The sequence below is a fragment of the Panthera uncia genome (assembly GCF_023721935.1).
Source record: "Panthera uncia isolate 11264 chromosome B2 unlocalized genomic scaffold, Puncia_PCG_1.0 HiC_scaffold_25, whole genome shotgun sequence".
Lineage (NCBI taxonomy): Eukaryota > Metazoa > Chordata > Mammalia > Carnivora > Felidae > Panthera > Panthera uncia.
In genome coordinates, this window is record NW_026057581.1 from 4,751,520 (window position 1) to 4,765,859 (window position 14,340).

At 41.2% G+C, this 14,340-nt stretch overlaps 1 protein-coding gene across 1 annotated transcript in view; it reads left to right on the forward strand.

The window, feature by feature from the left end:
* GPLD1 (glycosylphosphatidylinositol specific phospholipase D1) overlaps positions 1-14,340 on the forward strand; it is a 68,041-nt gene that overhangs the window by 24,074 nt on the left and 29,627 nt on the right. The window contains exons 8-10 of the mRNA XM_049654852.1: positions 7,034-7,141; positions 7,369-7,396; positions 7,488-7,627. Coding sequence (XP_049510809.1) covers positions 7,034-7,141; positions 7,369-7,396; positions 7,488-7,627 — 276 coding nt within the window. The remainder of the gene's footprint in view (positions 1-7,033; positions 7,142-7,368; positions 7,397-7,487; positions 7,628-14,340) is intronic.

The window sequence follows — 14,340 nt, forward strand, 5'->3', positions numbered from 1 at the left end:
GCATGAACGGGGGAGGGGCAGAGAGAGAGGGAGACACAGAATCGGAAACAGGCTCCAGGCTCCGAGCCATCAGCCCAGAGCCCGACGCGGGGCTCGAACTCACGGACCGCGAGATCGTGACCTGAGCTGAAGTCGGACGCTTAACCGACTGCGCCACCCAGGCGCCCCGAGCAGAGGCTTTTTATTTGCTACCATAAGTGGTAACTTTTGGTACCAGTTTTATCTTCTAATTGATTGTTGCTGTGTAGAAATGCAAGTGACTTTCTAATTTTGACTTTTGTATCCAGCAACTAATTCAAATGTATCTGGAGATGCTTTCAAATTTACGGCAGACTCACAATGCCTCATCTACAGATTGTCACCATTTTGCTTTTCCTATTTCCTCCAGAAATTTCCTTTTTCTGGTGCATCACACTGGCTAATGTTTTCAGTTCCGTAGAAGTGGTGATACTGTGGGGCACCTGGGTGGCTCAGTTGGTTAGGCGTTTGACTTCAGCTCGGGTCATGATCTCACCGTTCGTGGGTTCAAGCCCCGTGTCAGGCTCCGTGCTGACAGCTCAGAGCCTGGAGCCTGCTTCGGATTCTGTGTCTTCCTCTCTCTCTGCCCCTCCCCTGCTCACGCTCTGTTTCTCTCTTTCTCAAAAATAAATAAACATTAAAAAAGTGGTGATACTGAACATGCTTACCTTGTTTGTGATCTTGAAGAAAATGCTTTCCAAATTCATCACGTATAATATTTGCTGTGGGGTTTTGTGACTATCCTTTATCAACTCAAGGTAATTCCCTTCTATTTCAGTTTGCTAGTAGTTTTTGTTATGAATTAACTTCTTATGGATTGAACTCTGCATCTGTTGAAATAGTTCTCTCTTCTTTAATTAATCTTGATTAATTAATTGTGATTCTATTAATCTTATATTTGCCAATATTTAATCAAGTTTAATTCCTGGGACAAACCAACTTTGGCATAGCTTATTTTCTGTTTAATATTTGTTACATCTGTTGCTGCCTGGGCTTTTGCGTTTTTGTATATGGGTGAGCTTGTACTGTGATTTTCCTTTCTTCTGTCCTTGTTTGGTTTTGGTATCAAGGTTGGGCTGGCTTCATGACATCTGGTGGAGAGTGTTCCTTCCTTTTCCGTTCTCTGGAAGTCTCTGTAAGATCAAAACTTCGTTTTCCTGAATGTTTAGTAGACTTTGTAAAGCCCTCTAGGCCAGGTGTTCTTTGTAGAGACTTCTTAAAAACTTCTGTAATGGTTATAGGGCTATAGAGTTTTTTAACTTCTTCTTAAGGAGTTTGATTTTTCTAGGACTTTTCCATTTCCTCTGTTTAAACACTGTAGCATAAGGTTGTTCATAATTTATTTTTTTCTTTATTTGTACTTGTGTTCCCTTATCATCCATAAATGTTCTTTATCCTGTTTTTTCTTACATCTTCTCCAATGACTCTCAAATAATATTTTTCAGGTTTATTATTTTTAAAGAATGAACTTTTGGCTTTATTGATCCTCTCTGTTACATGTTCCCTTTCTCTTTCCTTTTTACTCATATATTTATTTCCTTCAGGTTCTCCTAAAATTTGTAGAGTCTTTTTAAGTTTTTAAATTTAATGCCAGTATTGTTAACCTAGTGTTATATTAGCGTACGATACAGTGATTCAGCAAATCTGTCCATGACTTGGTGCTCACCATGGTAAATGTACTCTTAATCCCCTTTATCTGTTGCACTCCTCCCCCCACCCATCTCCCTTCTGGTAATCATCAGTTTCTTCTCTATACCTAAGGGTCAGTTTCTTCTTTTCTCTCTCTCTTTTTTTCCTTTGTTCATTTGTTTTCTTTCCTAAACTCCACATCTGAATGGGATCACATGGTATTTGTCTTTCTCTAACTTATTTCACTTAGCATTATACTCTCTAGTTCACTCCATGTTGTTGCAAATGACAAGATTCCATTCTTTTTTTATGGCCAATTAATATTCCATCATGTATATATAGACCACACCTTCTTTATCTGTTCGTCAGTTGATGGGCATTTGTGCTGCTTCCTTAATTCGGCTCTTGTAGATAATACTGCTGAAAACATTGGGGTGCACGTATCCCTTTGAATTAGTATTTTTGTATCCTGTGGGTAAACACCCTGTGGTGCGATTGCTGAATTGTAGGGAAGTTCTATTTTTAACTTTTTGAGGAACCTCCACACTGTTTTCCACAGTGGCCATACCAGTTTGCACGTCCACCAACAGCGTACGAGGTTCCTTTTCCTCCACATCCTCGCCAACACCTGTTGTCTCTTGTGTTGTTGATTTTAGCCATTCTGACAGGTGTGAGGTGGTATCTCATTATAGTTTTGATTTGTATTTCCCTGATGATGAGTGATGTTGAGGGCATCTTCCATGTATCTGTTGGCCCTCTGGATGTTTTCTCTGGAGAAATGTCCATGTTCTCTGCCCATTTTTAAATTGGTTTAGTTGTTCTTTTGGTGTTGACTTATATCAGTTCTTTATATATTTTGGATATTAACCCTTTATCAGGTATGTCATTTGAAAATATCTTCTCTCATTCAGTAGGATGTTTTTAGCTTTGCTGATTATTTCCTTTGCTGTGCAGAAGCTTTTTATTTTATGAAGTCCCAATAGTTTATTTTTGCTTTTGTGTCCCTTGCCTCAGGAAACATATCAGAAAAATGTTGCTATGGCTGATGTCAAAGAAATTACTGCCTGTGATCCCTTCTAGGGTTTTTATGGTTTCAGATCTCACATTTAGGTCTTTAATCCATTTTGAGTTTATTTTTGTGTATGGTGTAAAAAAGTGGCCGAGTTTCATTCTTCTGCATGTTGCTGTCCAGTTCTCCCAGCACCATTTGTTGAAGAGACTGTCTTTTTCCCATTGGATGTTCTTTCCTGCTTTGTCAAAGATTAATTGATCATATAGTTGTGGGTTCACTTCTGGGTTTTCTACTCTGTTCCATTGATTTATGTCTATTTTTGTGCCAGTATCCCACTATTTTGATTAATGAAGCTTTGAAATATAACTTGAAGTCTGGAATTGTGATGCCTCCAGCTTTGCTTTTCTTTTTGAAGATTGCTTTGGCTACTCGGGGTCTTTTGTGGTTCTGTACAAATTTTAGGACTGTTCTAGCTCTGAAAAATGCTCTTGGTATTTTGATAGGGATTGCATTGAATAGTAGATTGCTTTGGGTAGTATTGACATTTTAACGATATTTGTTTTTCCAATCCATGAACATGGAATGTCTTTCCATTTTTTGGTGTGTCGTCATCAATTTCTTTCATCAGTATTTTATAGTTTTCAGAGTATAGGTCTTTCACCTCTTCTGTTCCTAGAGATTTTATTGGTTTTGGTGCAGTTGTAAATGGGATTGTTTCCTTAGTTTCTCTTTCTGCTACTTCGTTATTAGTATATAGAAATACAACAGAATTTTGTACATTGACTTTTGTATCCTGTGATCCTACTGAATTCATTTATCATCTCTAGTATTTTTTTGGTGGTGTCTGTAGGGTTTTCTATAGATAGTATCCTGGCATTTGCAAATAGTGATAGTTTTACTTTTTCCTTACCAATTTGGATGCCTTTTATTTATGTTGTCCAATTGCTGTGGCTAGAACTTCCAATACTATGTTAAATAACGGTGGTGAGAGCAGACATCGGCATCTTGTTCCTGACTTTAGAGGAAAGACTCTCAGTTTCTCACCACTGATTATGATGTTCACTGTGGGCTTTTCATATATGGCTTTTCTTATGTTGAGGTATGTTCCCTTTAAACCTATCTTGTGGAGGGTTTTTATCATGAATGGATGTTGTACTTTGTCAAATGCTTTTTCTGCATCTATTGAAATTATCATAAGGCTTTTATTCTTTTATTGATATGATATGTCGCATTGATTTTGTGAATACAGAACCACTCTTTGAACCCAGGAATAAATCTTACTTGATCATGGTGAATGTTTTTGTTTTGTTTTTTTAATGTATTGTTGGATTTGGTTTGCTAGTATTTTGTTGAGGGTTTTTCATCTGTGTCCATCAGATACTGGCCTGTACCTCTGGTTTTTAGTGGTGTCTTTATCTGGTTTGGGTATCAAAGTAATGCTGGCCTCATAAAATGCATTTGGAAGTTTTCTTTCATCTTCTATCTTTTGTAATAGTTTGAGAAGAACAGGTACTAACTCTTCTTTGTATGTTCGGTAGAATTTGCCTGTGAAGCCATCTGGCTCTGGACTTTTGCTTATTGGGGGTTTTTTGATTACTGATTGAATTTCATTAACGATAATTGGTCTGTTGAAATTTTCTACTTCTTCCTGATTCAGTTTTGGTAGGTTATATGTTCCTAGGAATTTATCCATTTCTTCTAGATTGTCCAATTTGTCATCATAGAATTTTTTTTAATATTCTCTTACAATTCTTTGTGTTTCTGTGGTGTCAGTTGTTACTTTTCCTCTTTTGGGGGGGTTGTTTATTTTCTCTCTCTCTCTCTCTCTCTCTCTCTCTCTCTCTCTCTCTCGACTCTGGCAAGAGGTTCGTCCATTTTCAAGGAACCAAGTAGGCTCCCCAGTGTGATAATCTGCTTCTTGCCCCTCTCTGAAACCATGGCTCCCTCCCTCTGGTAGCCAGACCTGTGGGGTTTAGCCCACACCATGTCTCTACCCTTTCCACCCTCTTTAATGTGGCCTCTTCTCGACATTTAGTTGTGGAGGCTCTTCTGCCAGTCTTTGGGTCATTTTTGGGGTTGTCTGCACTGATGTGAGTGTTGTCTAGTTGTACCCATGGGACAAGATCCATTTAGGGTCCTCCCACTCTGCCGTCTTTGCCAGGAGTCTCCTGTTGAGTCTTGATTTGAGACCTAACATATGATCAACACTCGTAAATAGTCCATATGCGCTTGAAAAGATTGTTCTCCAACTTTTGGTCTAATGTACATATGCTTATTAGCTTAAGCTTATTAAATTTACTGTTAAAATGATAAACTAGCCTTTTTATTTTATATTAGGTCGATCTAATAATTACCGAGAAATTTGTTAAAAAAAATTTCCCCTGGCGATGGTGGATTGTTTTCCATTTTCTTGAAGCTCTGTCAATTTGCTATATAGACGTTTTGAAGATATGTTGTCAGGTACATTCAAGTTTAAAAATCTTACATCTTTCCGGTGAGTCGAACCTTTTCCTCATGACGTGGTGACCCTCTTCATCGCCAATGAATGCTTATTGCCTTCCAGTCTCCTTTAGCAACTATCACTGTCGTTACGCTGGCTCTCTTGGTTATGTCCCATGGTGCTTGAATTCCTCACGGCTGGACTTCGAGTTGCATGTCTCCAGGCAGGGTTTGTCGACTTCTGCAGGCTCCCGGGAGACACTGTTAACCTAGGACCATACGGAGTTACATTCAGCCCTTGAAGTTGTCCTGACTACAGAGATAGCACGAATGCAGGACAGACCATTTGTGGGACTGGTGGTAGTTACCAATGTTAGGGGGACAACTATATCTTTTCCCCTTTATCCATTGTCAGTTTCTTGGCTGACCTTGACAGGTTAGGTTGGTTTCTAGCTAATACTCGTGCAGAGGCGTGGCCATTAGTTCAGAGTGTCCTCCGAGGTGGAAACCAGCTTTGGCTGGTTTCTGTGCTTTAGCCCATGCCTTCTGCAGCCCTTCAAAATCGCCAAGAGCTCGGGACAGAGCCTGGCTTCCCCACTTGCTTACCTCTTCAAGTTTCCAGTTTCAATTTATTTTGGGCCTTTGGAAAATTTTCACTTTCTTGCTAGCTTCGTGATTCATCTAAAAAAAATATTTTTGTTATTTTGTCCAGCCCGGAGCTATTTTTATTGGGAGGACCACTCTGGTGCTCTTATAAAAAAAAAAAAAAAAAAAAATGGATCTCTCCATAGAGTCTTTCTCATAAATATACTAAAATCAGGTTTTATTTGGTTGTGATTTCTGTCTGGTGTATTCTAAGGTTTCAGAAATAAAAACGGAAGATGATTCAGCATTAATCTAATGTATGCTGCTCTTTTGACTGAAATAAGGAATATTGTGAATCAAAACCTGACTTAGAATTCTTTTTACTGTCTCACTTCTTACTTCTGTGTGGTCTAAACCAGGATGTTGGGGTGAGGAGCCATTTCGGTGTTTTTAAAAAAATATTTTGTAATGTTTATGTATTTTTGAGAGAGAGAAGGAGAGAGAGAGAGAGGGAGAGAGAATGAATGGGGGAGGGGCAGACAGAGAGGGAGACACAGAACCCAAAGCAGGCTTCAGGCTCTGAACTGTGAGCGCAGAGCCTGATGAGGGGCTCGAACTCACAAACCGTAAGCTCATGACCTGAGCTGAAGTTGGACGCTTCACCAACTGAGCCACCCAGGCGCCCCCAATTTTGGTGTTTTAAAACTAAGAACTTTCAATAGCAATTCAGTGCTCAAAAGAATAAAAATATATTGCTCCTTGAACTGAATTCACAAGACTAATTCTTTTGACACGTTAGAGTTCGTTTCCTGTCTTTCTTTTTTTTATTTATTTATTAAAAAAAATTTTTTTTTTCTTAATGTTTTTTATTTATTTTTGAGACAGAGAGAGACAGAGCATGAGCGGGGAAGGGACAGAGAGAGAGGGAGACACAGAATCCGAAACAGGCTCCAGGCTCTGAGCCGTCAGCACAGAGCCCGATGCGGGGCTCGAACTCACAGAGTGTGAGATCATGACCTGAGCCGAAGTCGGACGCTTAACCGACTGAGCCACCCAGGCGCCCCTCCTGTCTTTCAATGTACCTCCATAAATATCAGGTTAAGGTACAGTTGTTTGCTGTGCATCTTTGGGGAAATCAGTTCACTTTTCTGTGCTTTAGCTTCCTCTGATGCCAAGCAGGATGTAGTAATTCCAAGCACCGGGGCTTGTAGGTAGGACGAAATAAATAGTTCATGGAAAGCCCTTTGCATAATTCCTGGCCCAAAGTAATCATGGAGTGAACAGTAGCTGCTCTTGCTGGCCATTTATCTTTAATTTCAGAATCTTATCTTATTCTAACGCCTTTCTCAGGTACGTGCCCGTCCAAGATCTGCTGGGAATTTACAAGAAGCTCTATGGCCGAGAAGTCATCACCAAAAGTGCAATCGTTGACTGTACCTACCTTCAGTTCTTGGAAATGTAGGTGTCGCCCAGAGGAGAGCTTACAACTGATCTCAGTGTGACTTCCTTCGAGTGCTTTCTGACGTTTTAGTTTCCTGAGTTGGGTTTTGGATTTACGGGATTTTGCTTATTCAAAGGCAGTTGCATGATAGTAGCTACATGTTAATGGAGTTTTTTTCTTCATTATCTGCTTCGCTTCTCTGTACAAACCACACTCACAGGCAAAATTGTTGTTCGTGTTGCAGGTATGGTGAGATGCTGGCCGTTTCCAAGGTAAAGGCTTCATTCTTCACAATCTCAATTTAAAGGATTACGAAGACACCAGGAAAAGCACCTATTGATAACTTCTTTTTCTCTACTGTAGCTTTATCCCACTTATTCCAGAAGATCCCCGTTTTTGGTGGAACAATTCCAAGAATATTTCCTGGGGGGACTGGATGACATGGCGTATTGGTCCACGAACATCTTCCGTCTGACGAGCTTCATGTTAGAGAACGGGACCAGGTGAGATCCGGCTCTACTTGTACGCGGTCCTCCTGCCCTGTCCACCCCCCCACCCCGACTATCGTGCTCAGGTTTTCCACTGATCAAATGCAAAGCTCTCATGAAGTGCTAGCCTCTCTCGTAACCAAGGAGGGAGAGCAAGGAACTCCCTCCCTCACCTCAAAGCTCCGACGCGCTCCCGTGTGGTTACGTGTGCTGCTGTCTCCAGTTTTGGGGACGGAGAGGTGGATCCTGCAGGACTGTGGTCAGTGGGAGGGCCCCCTGTCCACCCCTGTGCCGCGTCCCCTCTTCAGGGAGGACCCGAGTTGTGCGCAGGCTCCGGCAGCCAAGGCCCAGTGAGCCTCTTCTCCGCCTGCCGCCGTCTCAGGGTTAAAGGGTTTCAGAGGCCGCTGCACCAAACTCCCTCCTCCGAAGTGAAACGAGGAGTGGATGCATTTGTAAATCACAGCCTTCGGTTGGAGTCTGACATTCAGCCCGTGTGGAACAGCGTCTGGAGCGCCAGCTCCCGCCCTGCATGTCCAGGATGAGTGTTAACCGGGGCCTCCGACCAGGGTAGACCAGCCCGCTTCCTGCCGCAGTAGACCTTTGGGCTCACAGAGTCTCCCCGCCGGATGGGGGAGCCAAGGCTCCTCTCGGACCTGGCTTGCAACCACCCCACTGAGTATGCAGCCCCCGTGCACTGCGCAGCTAAGTGGGGTGGGGGGTGGTCTGGAGAGGGAGCAGCGGAGGCAGCACCCCATGCAGACAAGGGCAGTGGGAAAGAGGGTTTTAGGGCCGGATCTGTACCAGATGGCGGCTGCTCCAGGTAAGGAGTATAGGACTGGGGTTATAAATTGGAGAGGCCCAAATGTGTGTAGCTCTGGGATATTATATGCTGGGTGCTATTCTTTTGGCCTTAAAGACATTTGCTAGTATTCGGGGCTGGCTCATTTGGTCAGGCGTCCGACTTCAGGTCAGGTCATGATCTCACCATTAGTGGGTTCAAGGCCCACGTCAGGCTCCGTGCTGACAGCTCAGAGCCTGGAGCCTGCTTGGGACTCTGTGTCTCCCTCTCTCCCTGTCCCTCCCCTGCTCACATTCTGTCTGTCTGTCTGTCTGTCTCTCTCTCTCTCTCTCTCTCAAAAATAAATAAACATGAAAAAAATAAAAACACTTTTAGTATTCAGAGAACGTTAACCATAATTATATATTGTGATTTGGAACAGAATTCCCTTGCGTGATAAATTTGACATTAGACTGTAAATATGAAACCTGTTTTAAGTAGCTGGGGAACAGTGAGATAAACAATCCAATATAAATACTATTTTTAATAGTGAAATAAGCCTCCGGTGAAATCACCAGGCTCTCCTTCTGTGGCCATGGGTTTTGGGTGCACACGATGGTAGAGGATGGGCTTTGGAATTTTCCAGACCTGCCACTCACTGCTGGGTTATCCCAAGCAAGTAACTAAACCTCCCTGAGCTTTGTTTTCTCATCTGTGAAATGGGGGCAGAAATAATTCTATCTTTGATTGCGGGGCTGTTGGGAGGTCCACCTGAGGGCGCTCGTGTAAATGGTTCAGTGTGTAGGAAGCACTTTATAAATGTTGGCTCCTAGTGTTAGGACCACCATTGGAAGGAAGTTCAGTTTATGTTGGTCATGTGAGTGTGAATGACCTGCGTTTATTTGTTTTAAAGATTTTCTCTCTTTTTAATTTAAAAAACAATTTTAAATTAATTTTTAAATTTACATCCAAGTTAGTTAGCATCTAGTGCAATAATAACTTCAGGAATGGAATCCAGTTATATGGGAATCCCCATATAACCCCCAGGGCTCCTCCCAACAAGTGTCCTCCTTGATGCCCCTTCCCCGTTAAGCCCTCCCCCCTGACTCATCACCCTTCCAGCATCTTCCTTGATGCCCCTCCCCCGTTAAGCCCCCCCCCCCCCCCCCACTCACCACCCTTCCAGCAATCCTCAGTTTGTTCTCTGCATTTAAGAGCCTCTTATGTTTTGTCCCCCCTTGTTGTTTTTATGTTATTTTTGCTTCCCTTCCCTTCCCTTATGTTCATCTGTTTTCTATCTTAAATTCCACATATGAGTGAAGTCATATGATATTTGTCTTTCTCTAATTTCACTTAACATAATACCCTCTAGTTCCATCCACATAGTTGCAAATGGCAAGATTCCATTCTTTTTGATTGCAAGTAATACTTCATTGTGTATGTATGTGTATGTATGTGTATATATATATATATATATATATATATATATATACACACACCACATCTTCTTTTAAATTTGTTTTAAATGTTTATTTTTGAGAAGGAGTCAGAGTGAGCAGGGGAGGGGCAGAGAGCGGGAGACACAGAATCCGAAGCAGGCTCCAGGCTCTGAGCTGTCAGCACAGAGCCTGATATGGGGCTTGAACTCATGAACTACAAGATCATGACCTGAGCTGGAGTCAGACACTTAACTGACTGAGCCACCCAGACACCCCAATATACCACATCTTCTTTATCCATTTCATCCGTCAATGGACATTTGGACTCTTTGCATACTTTGGCTATTGTCAATAGTGCTACTATAAACATTGGGGTGCATGTGCCCCTCGAAACAGCTTACCTGTATCCATCCCTTGGATAAATACCTACTAGTGCAATTGCTGGGTCATATGGTAGTTCTATTTTTAATTTTTTGAGGAACTTTCATTCTGTTTTCCAGAGTGGTTGCACCAGTTTGCATTCCCACCAACAATGCAAAAAAGATCCTCTTTGTCCACATCCTCGCCAACATCTGTTGTTGCCTGAGTTGTTAATGTTGGCCATTCTGACAGGTGTGAGGTGGTATCTCTTTGTGGTTTTGAGTTGTCTTTCCCTGATGATGAGTGATGTTGAGCATGTTTTCATGTGTCGGTTGGCCATCTGGATGTCGTCTTTGGAGAAGTGTCTATTCATGTCTTTTGCCCATTTCTTCACTGGATTATTTGAATTTTGGGTGTTGAGTTTGATAAGTTCCTTATAGATTTTGTATACTAACCCTTTTAACTTGATATTTCATTTGCAGATCTCTTTTCCCATTCCGTCAGTTGCCTTTTAGTTTTGCTGATTGTTTCCTTTGCTGTGCAGAAGCTTTTTATTTTGATGAGGTCCCAGTAGTTCATTTTTGCTTTTGTTTCCCTTGCCTTTGGAGACGTGTTGAGTAAGAAGTTGCTGTGGCTGAGGTCAAAGAGGTTTTTGCCTGCTTCCTCCTTGAGGATTTTGATGGCTTCCTGTCTTAGATTTAGGTCTTTCATCCATTTTGAGTTTGTTTTTGTGTCTGGTGTAAGAAAGTGTCCGGATTCATTCTTCTGCATGTCGCTGTCCAGTTTTCCCAGCACCACTTGCTGAAGAGACTGTCTTTATTCCATTGGATATTCTGTCCTGCTTTGTCAAAGATTAGTTGGCCATACGTTTGTGGGTCCATTTCTGGGTTCTCTATTCTATTCCATTGATCTGAGTGTCTGTTTTTGTGCCAGTACCATACTGTCTTGATGATTACAGCTTTGTGATACAGCTTGAAGTCTGGGATTGTGATGCCTCCAGCTTTGCTTTTTGGGGTCTTTGGCTATTTGGGGTCTTTTGTGGTTTCATACAAATTTTAGGATTGTTTGTTCTAGCTCTGTGAAGAATGCTGGTGTTATTTTGATAGGGATTGCATTGAATATGTAGATTGCTTTGGGTAGTATTGACATTTTAACAATATTTGTTCTTCCTATCCAGGAGCATGGAATCTTTTTCCATTTTTTTGTGTCTTCTTCAATTTCTTTCATAAGCTTTTTATAGTTTTCAGTGTATAGATTTTTCACCTGTTTGGTTAGATTTATTCCTAGGTATTTTATTGTGGTTTTTGGTGCAATTGTAAATGGGATCAATTCCTTGATTTCTCTTTCTGTTGCTTCATTATTGGTGTATAGGAATGCAACCGATTTCTGTGCATTGATTTTATATCCTTCAACTTTGCTGAATTCATGGATCAGTTCTAGCAGGTGTTTGGTGGAATCTTTTGGGTTTTCCATACAGAGTGTCATGTCATCTGCAAAGAGTGAAAGTTTGACCTCCTCCTGGCCGATTTGGATGCCTTTGATGTCTTTGTGTTGTCTGTTTTCTGAAGCTAAGACTGCCAATACTATGTTGAATAACAGTGGTGAGAGTGGACATCCCTGTCTTGTTCCTGACCTTAGGGAGAAAGCTCTCAGTTTTTCCCCATTGAGGATGATGTTAGCGTTAGGTGTTTCATATATGGTGTTTATGGTCTTGAGGTGATCCTTCTATCCCTACTTTCTGGAGGGTTTTTTCCAAGAAAGGATTCTGTATTTTGTCAAATGCTTTCTCTGCATCTATTGAGAGGATCATGTGGTTCTTGTCCTTTCTTTTATTGAGGTGATGTATCACATTGATTGTTTTGCAGATGTTGAACCAGCCCTGCATCCCAGGTATAAATCCCATTTGGTCATAGTAAATAAGTCTTTTAATGTATTGTTGGATTTGGTTAGCTAGTATCTTGTTGAGGATTTTTGCGTCCATGTTTATCAGGGAAATTGGTCTATAGTTCTCCTTTTCAGTGGGGTCTTTGGTTTTGGAATCAAGATAATGCTGGCTTCATAGAAAGAGTTTGGAAGTTTTCCTTCCATTTCTATTTTTTGGAACAGCTTCAAGAGAATAGGTGTTAACTCTTCTTTAAATTTTTGGTAGAATTCCCCTGGAAAGCCATCCGGCCCTGGACTGTTGTTATTTGGGAGATTTTTGATTACTAATTCGATTTCTTTACTGGTTATGGGTCTGTTCAAATTTTCTATTTCTTGTTTCAGTTTTGGTAGTGTATATGTTTCTAGGAATTTGTCCATTTCTTCCGGATTGCCAACTATATTGGCATATAATTGCTCGTAATATTCTTAATATAGTTTGTATTTCTTTTTTATTTATTTATTTTTTCAATATATGAAATTTGTCAAATTGGTTTCCATACAACACCCAGTGCTCATCCCAAAAGGTGCCCTCCTCAATACCCATCACCCACCTTCCCCTCCCTCCCACCCCCCCTTAACCCCCCGGTTTTTTTCCGTTTTCAACAGTCTCCTATGCTTTGGCTCTCTCCCACTCTAACCTCTTTTTTTTTTTTTTTCCTTCCCCTCCCCCATGGGTTTCTGTTAAGTTTCTTAGGATCCACATAAGAGTGAAACCATATGGTATCTGTCTTTCTCTGTATGGCTTATTTCACTTAGCATTACACTCTCCAGTTCCATCCACATTGCTACAAAAGGCCATATTTCGTTCTTTCTCATTGCCACGTAGTATTCCATTGTGTATATAAACCACAATTTCTTTATCCATTCATCAGTTGATGGACATTTAGGCTCTTTCCATCATTTGGCTATTGTTGAGAGTGCTGCTATAAACATTGGGGTACAAGTGCCCGTATGCATCAGTACTCCTGTATCCCTTGGGTAAATTCCTAGCAGTGCTATTGCTGGGTCATAGGGTAGGTCTATTTTTAATTTTTTGAGGAACCTCCACACTGTTTTTCGGAGTGGCTGCACCAGTTTGCATTCCCACCAACAGTGCAAGAGGGTTCCCATTTCTCCACATCCTCTCCAGCATCTATAGTCTCCTGATTTGTTCATTTTGGCCACTCTGACTGGCGTGAGGTGATATCTGAGTGTGGTTTTGATTTGTATTTCCCTGATGAGGAGCAACATTGAGCATCTTTTCATGTGCCTGTTGGCCATCCGGATGTCTTCCTTAGAGAAGTGTCCATTCATGTTTTCTGCCCATTTCTTCACTGGGTTATTTGTTTTTCGGGTGTGGAGTTTGGTGAGCTCTTTATAGATTTTGGATACTAGCCCTTTGTCCGATATGTCATTTGCAAATATCTTTTCCCATTCCGTTGGTTGCCTTTTAGTTTTGTTGGTTGTTTCCTTTGCTGAGCAGAAGCTTTTTATCTTCATAAGGTCCCAGTAATTCATTTTTGCTTTTAATTCCCTTGCCTTTGGGGATGTGTCGAGAAGAGATTGCTACGGCTGAGGTCAGAGAGGTCTTTTCCTGCTTTTTCCTCTAGGGTTTTGATGGTTTCCTGTCTCACATTCAGGTCCTTTATCCAGTTTGAGTTTATTTTTGTGAATGGTGTAAGAAAGTGGTCTAGTTTCAACCTTCTGCATGTTGCTGTCCAGTTCTCCCAGCACCATTTGTTAAAGAGACTCTCTTTTTTCCATTGGATGTTCTTTCCTGCTTTGTCAAAGATGAGCTGGCCATACGTTTGTGGGTCTAGTTCTGGGGTTTCTATTCTATTTCATTGGTCTATGTGTCTGTTTTTGTGCCAATACCATGCTGTCTTGATGATTACAGCTTTGTAGTAGAGGCTAAAGTCTGGGATTGTGATGCCTCCTGCTTTGGTCTTCTTCTTCAAAATTGCTTTGGCTATTCGGGGCCTTTTGTGGTTCCATATGAATTTTAGGATGGCTTGTTCTAGTCTCGAGAAGAATGCTGGTGCAATTTTGATTGGGATTGCATTGAATGTGTAGATAGCTTTGGGTAGTATTGACATTTTGACAATATTTATTCTTCCAATCCATGAGCACAGAATGTTTTTCCATTTCTTTATATCTTCTTCAATTACCTTCATAAGCTTTCTATAGTTTTCAGCATACAGATCTTTTACATCTTTGGTTAGATTTATCCCTAGGTATTTTATGTTTCT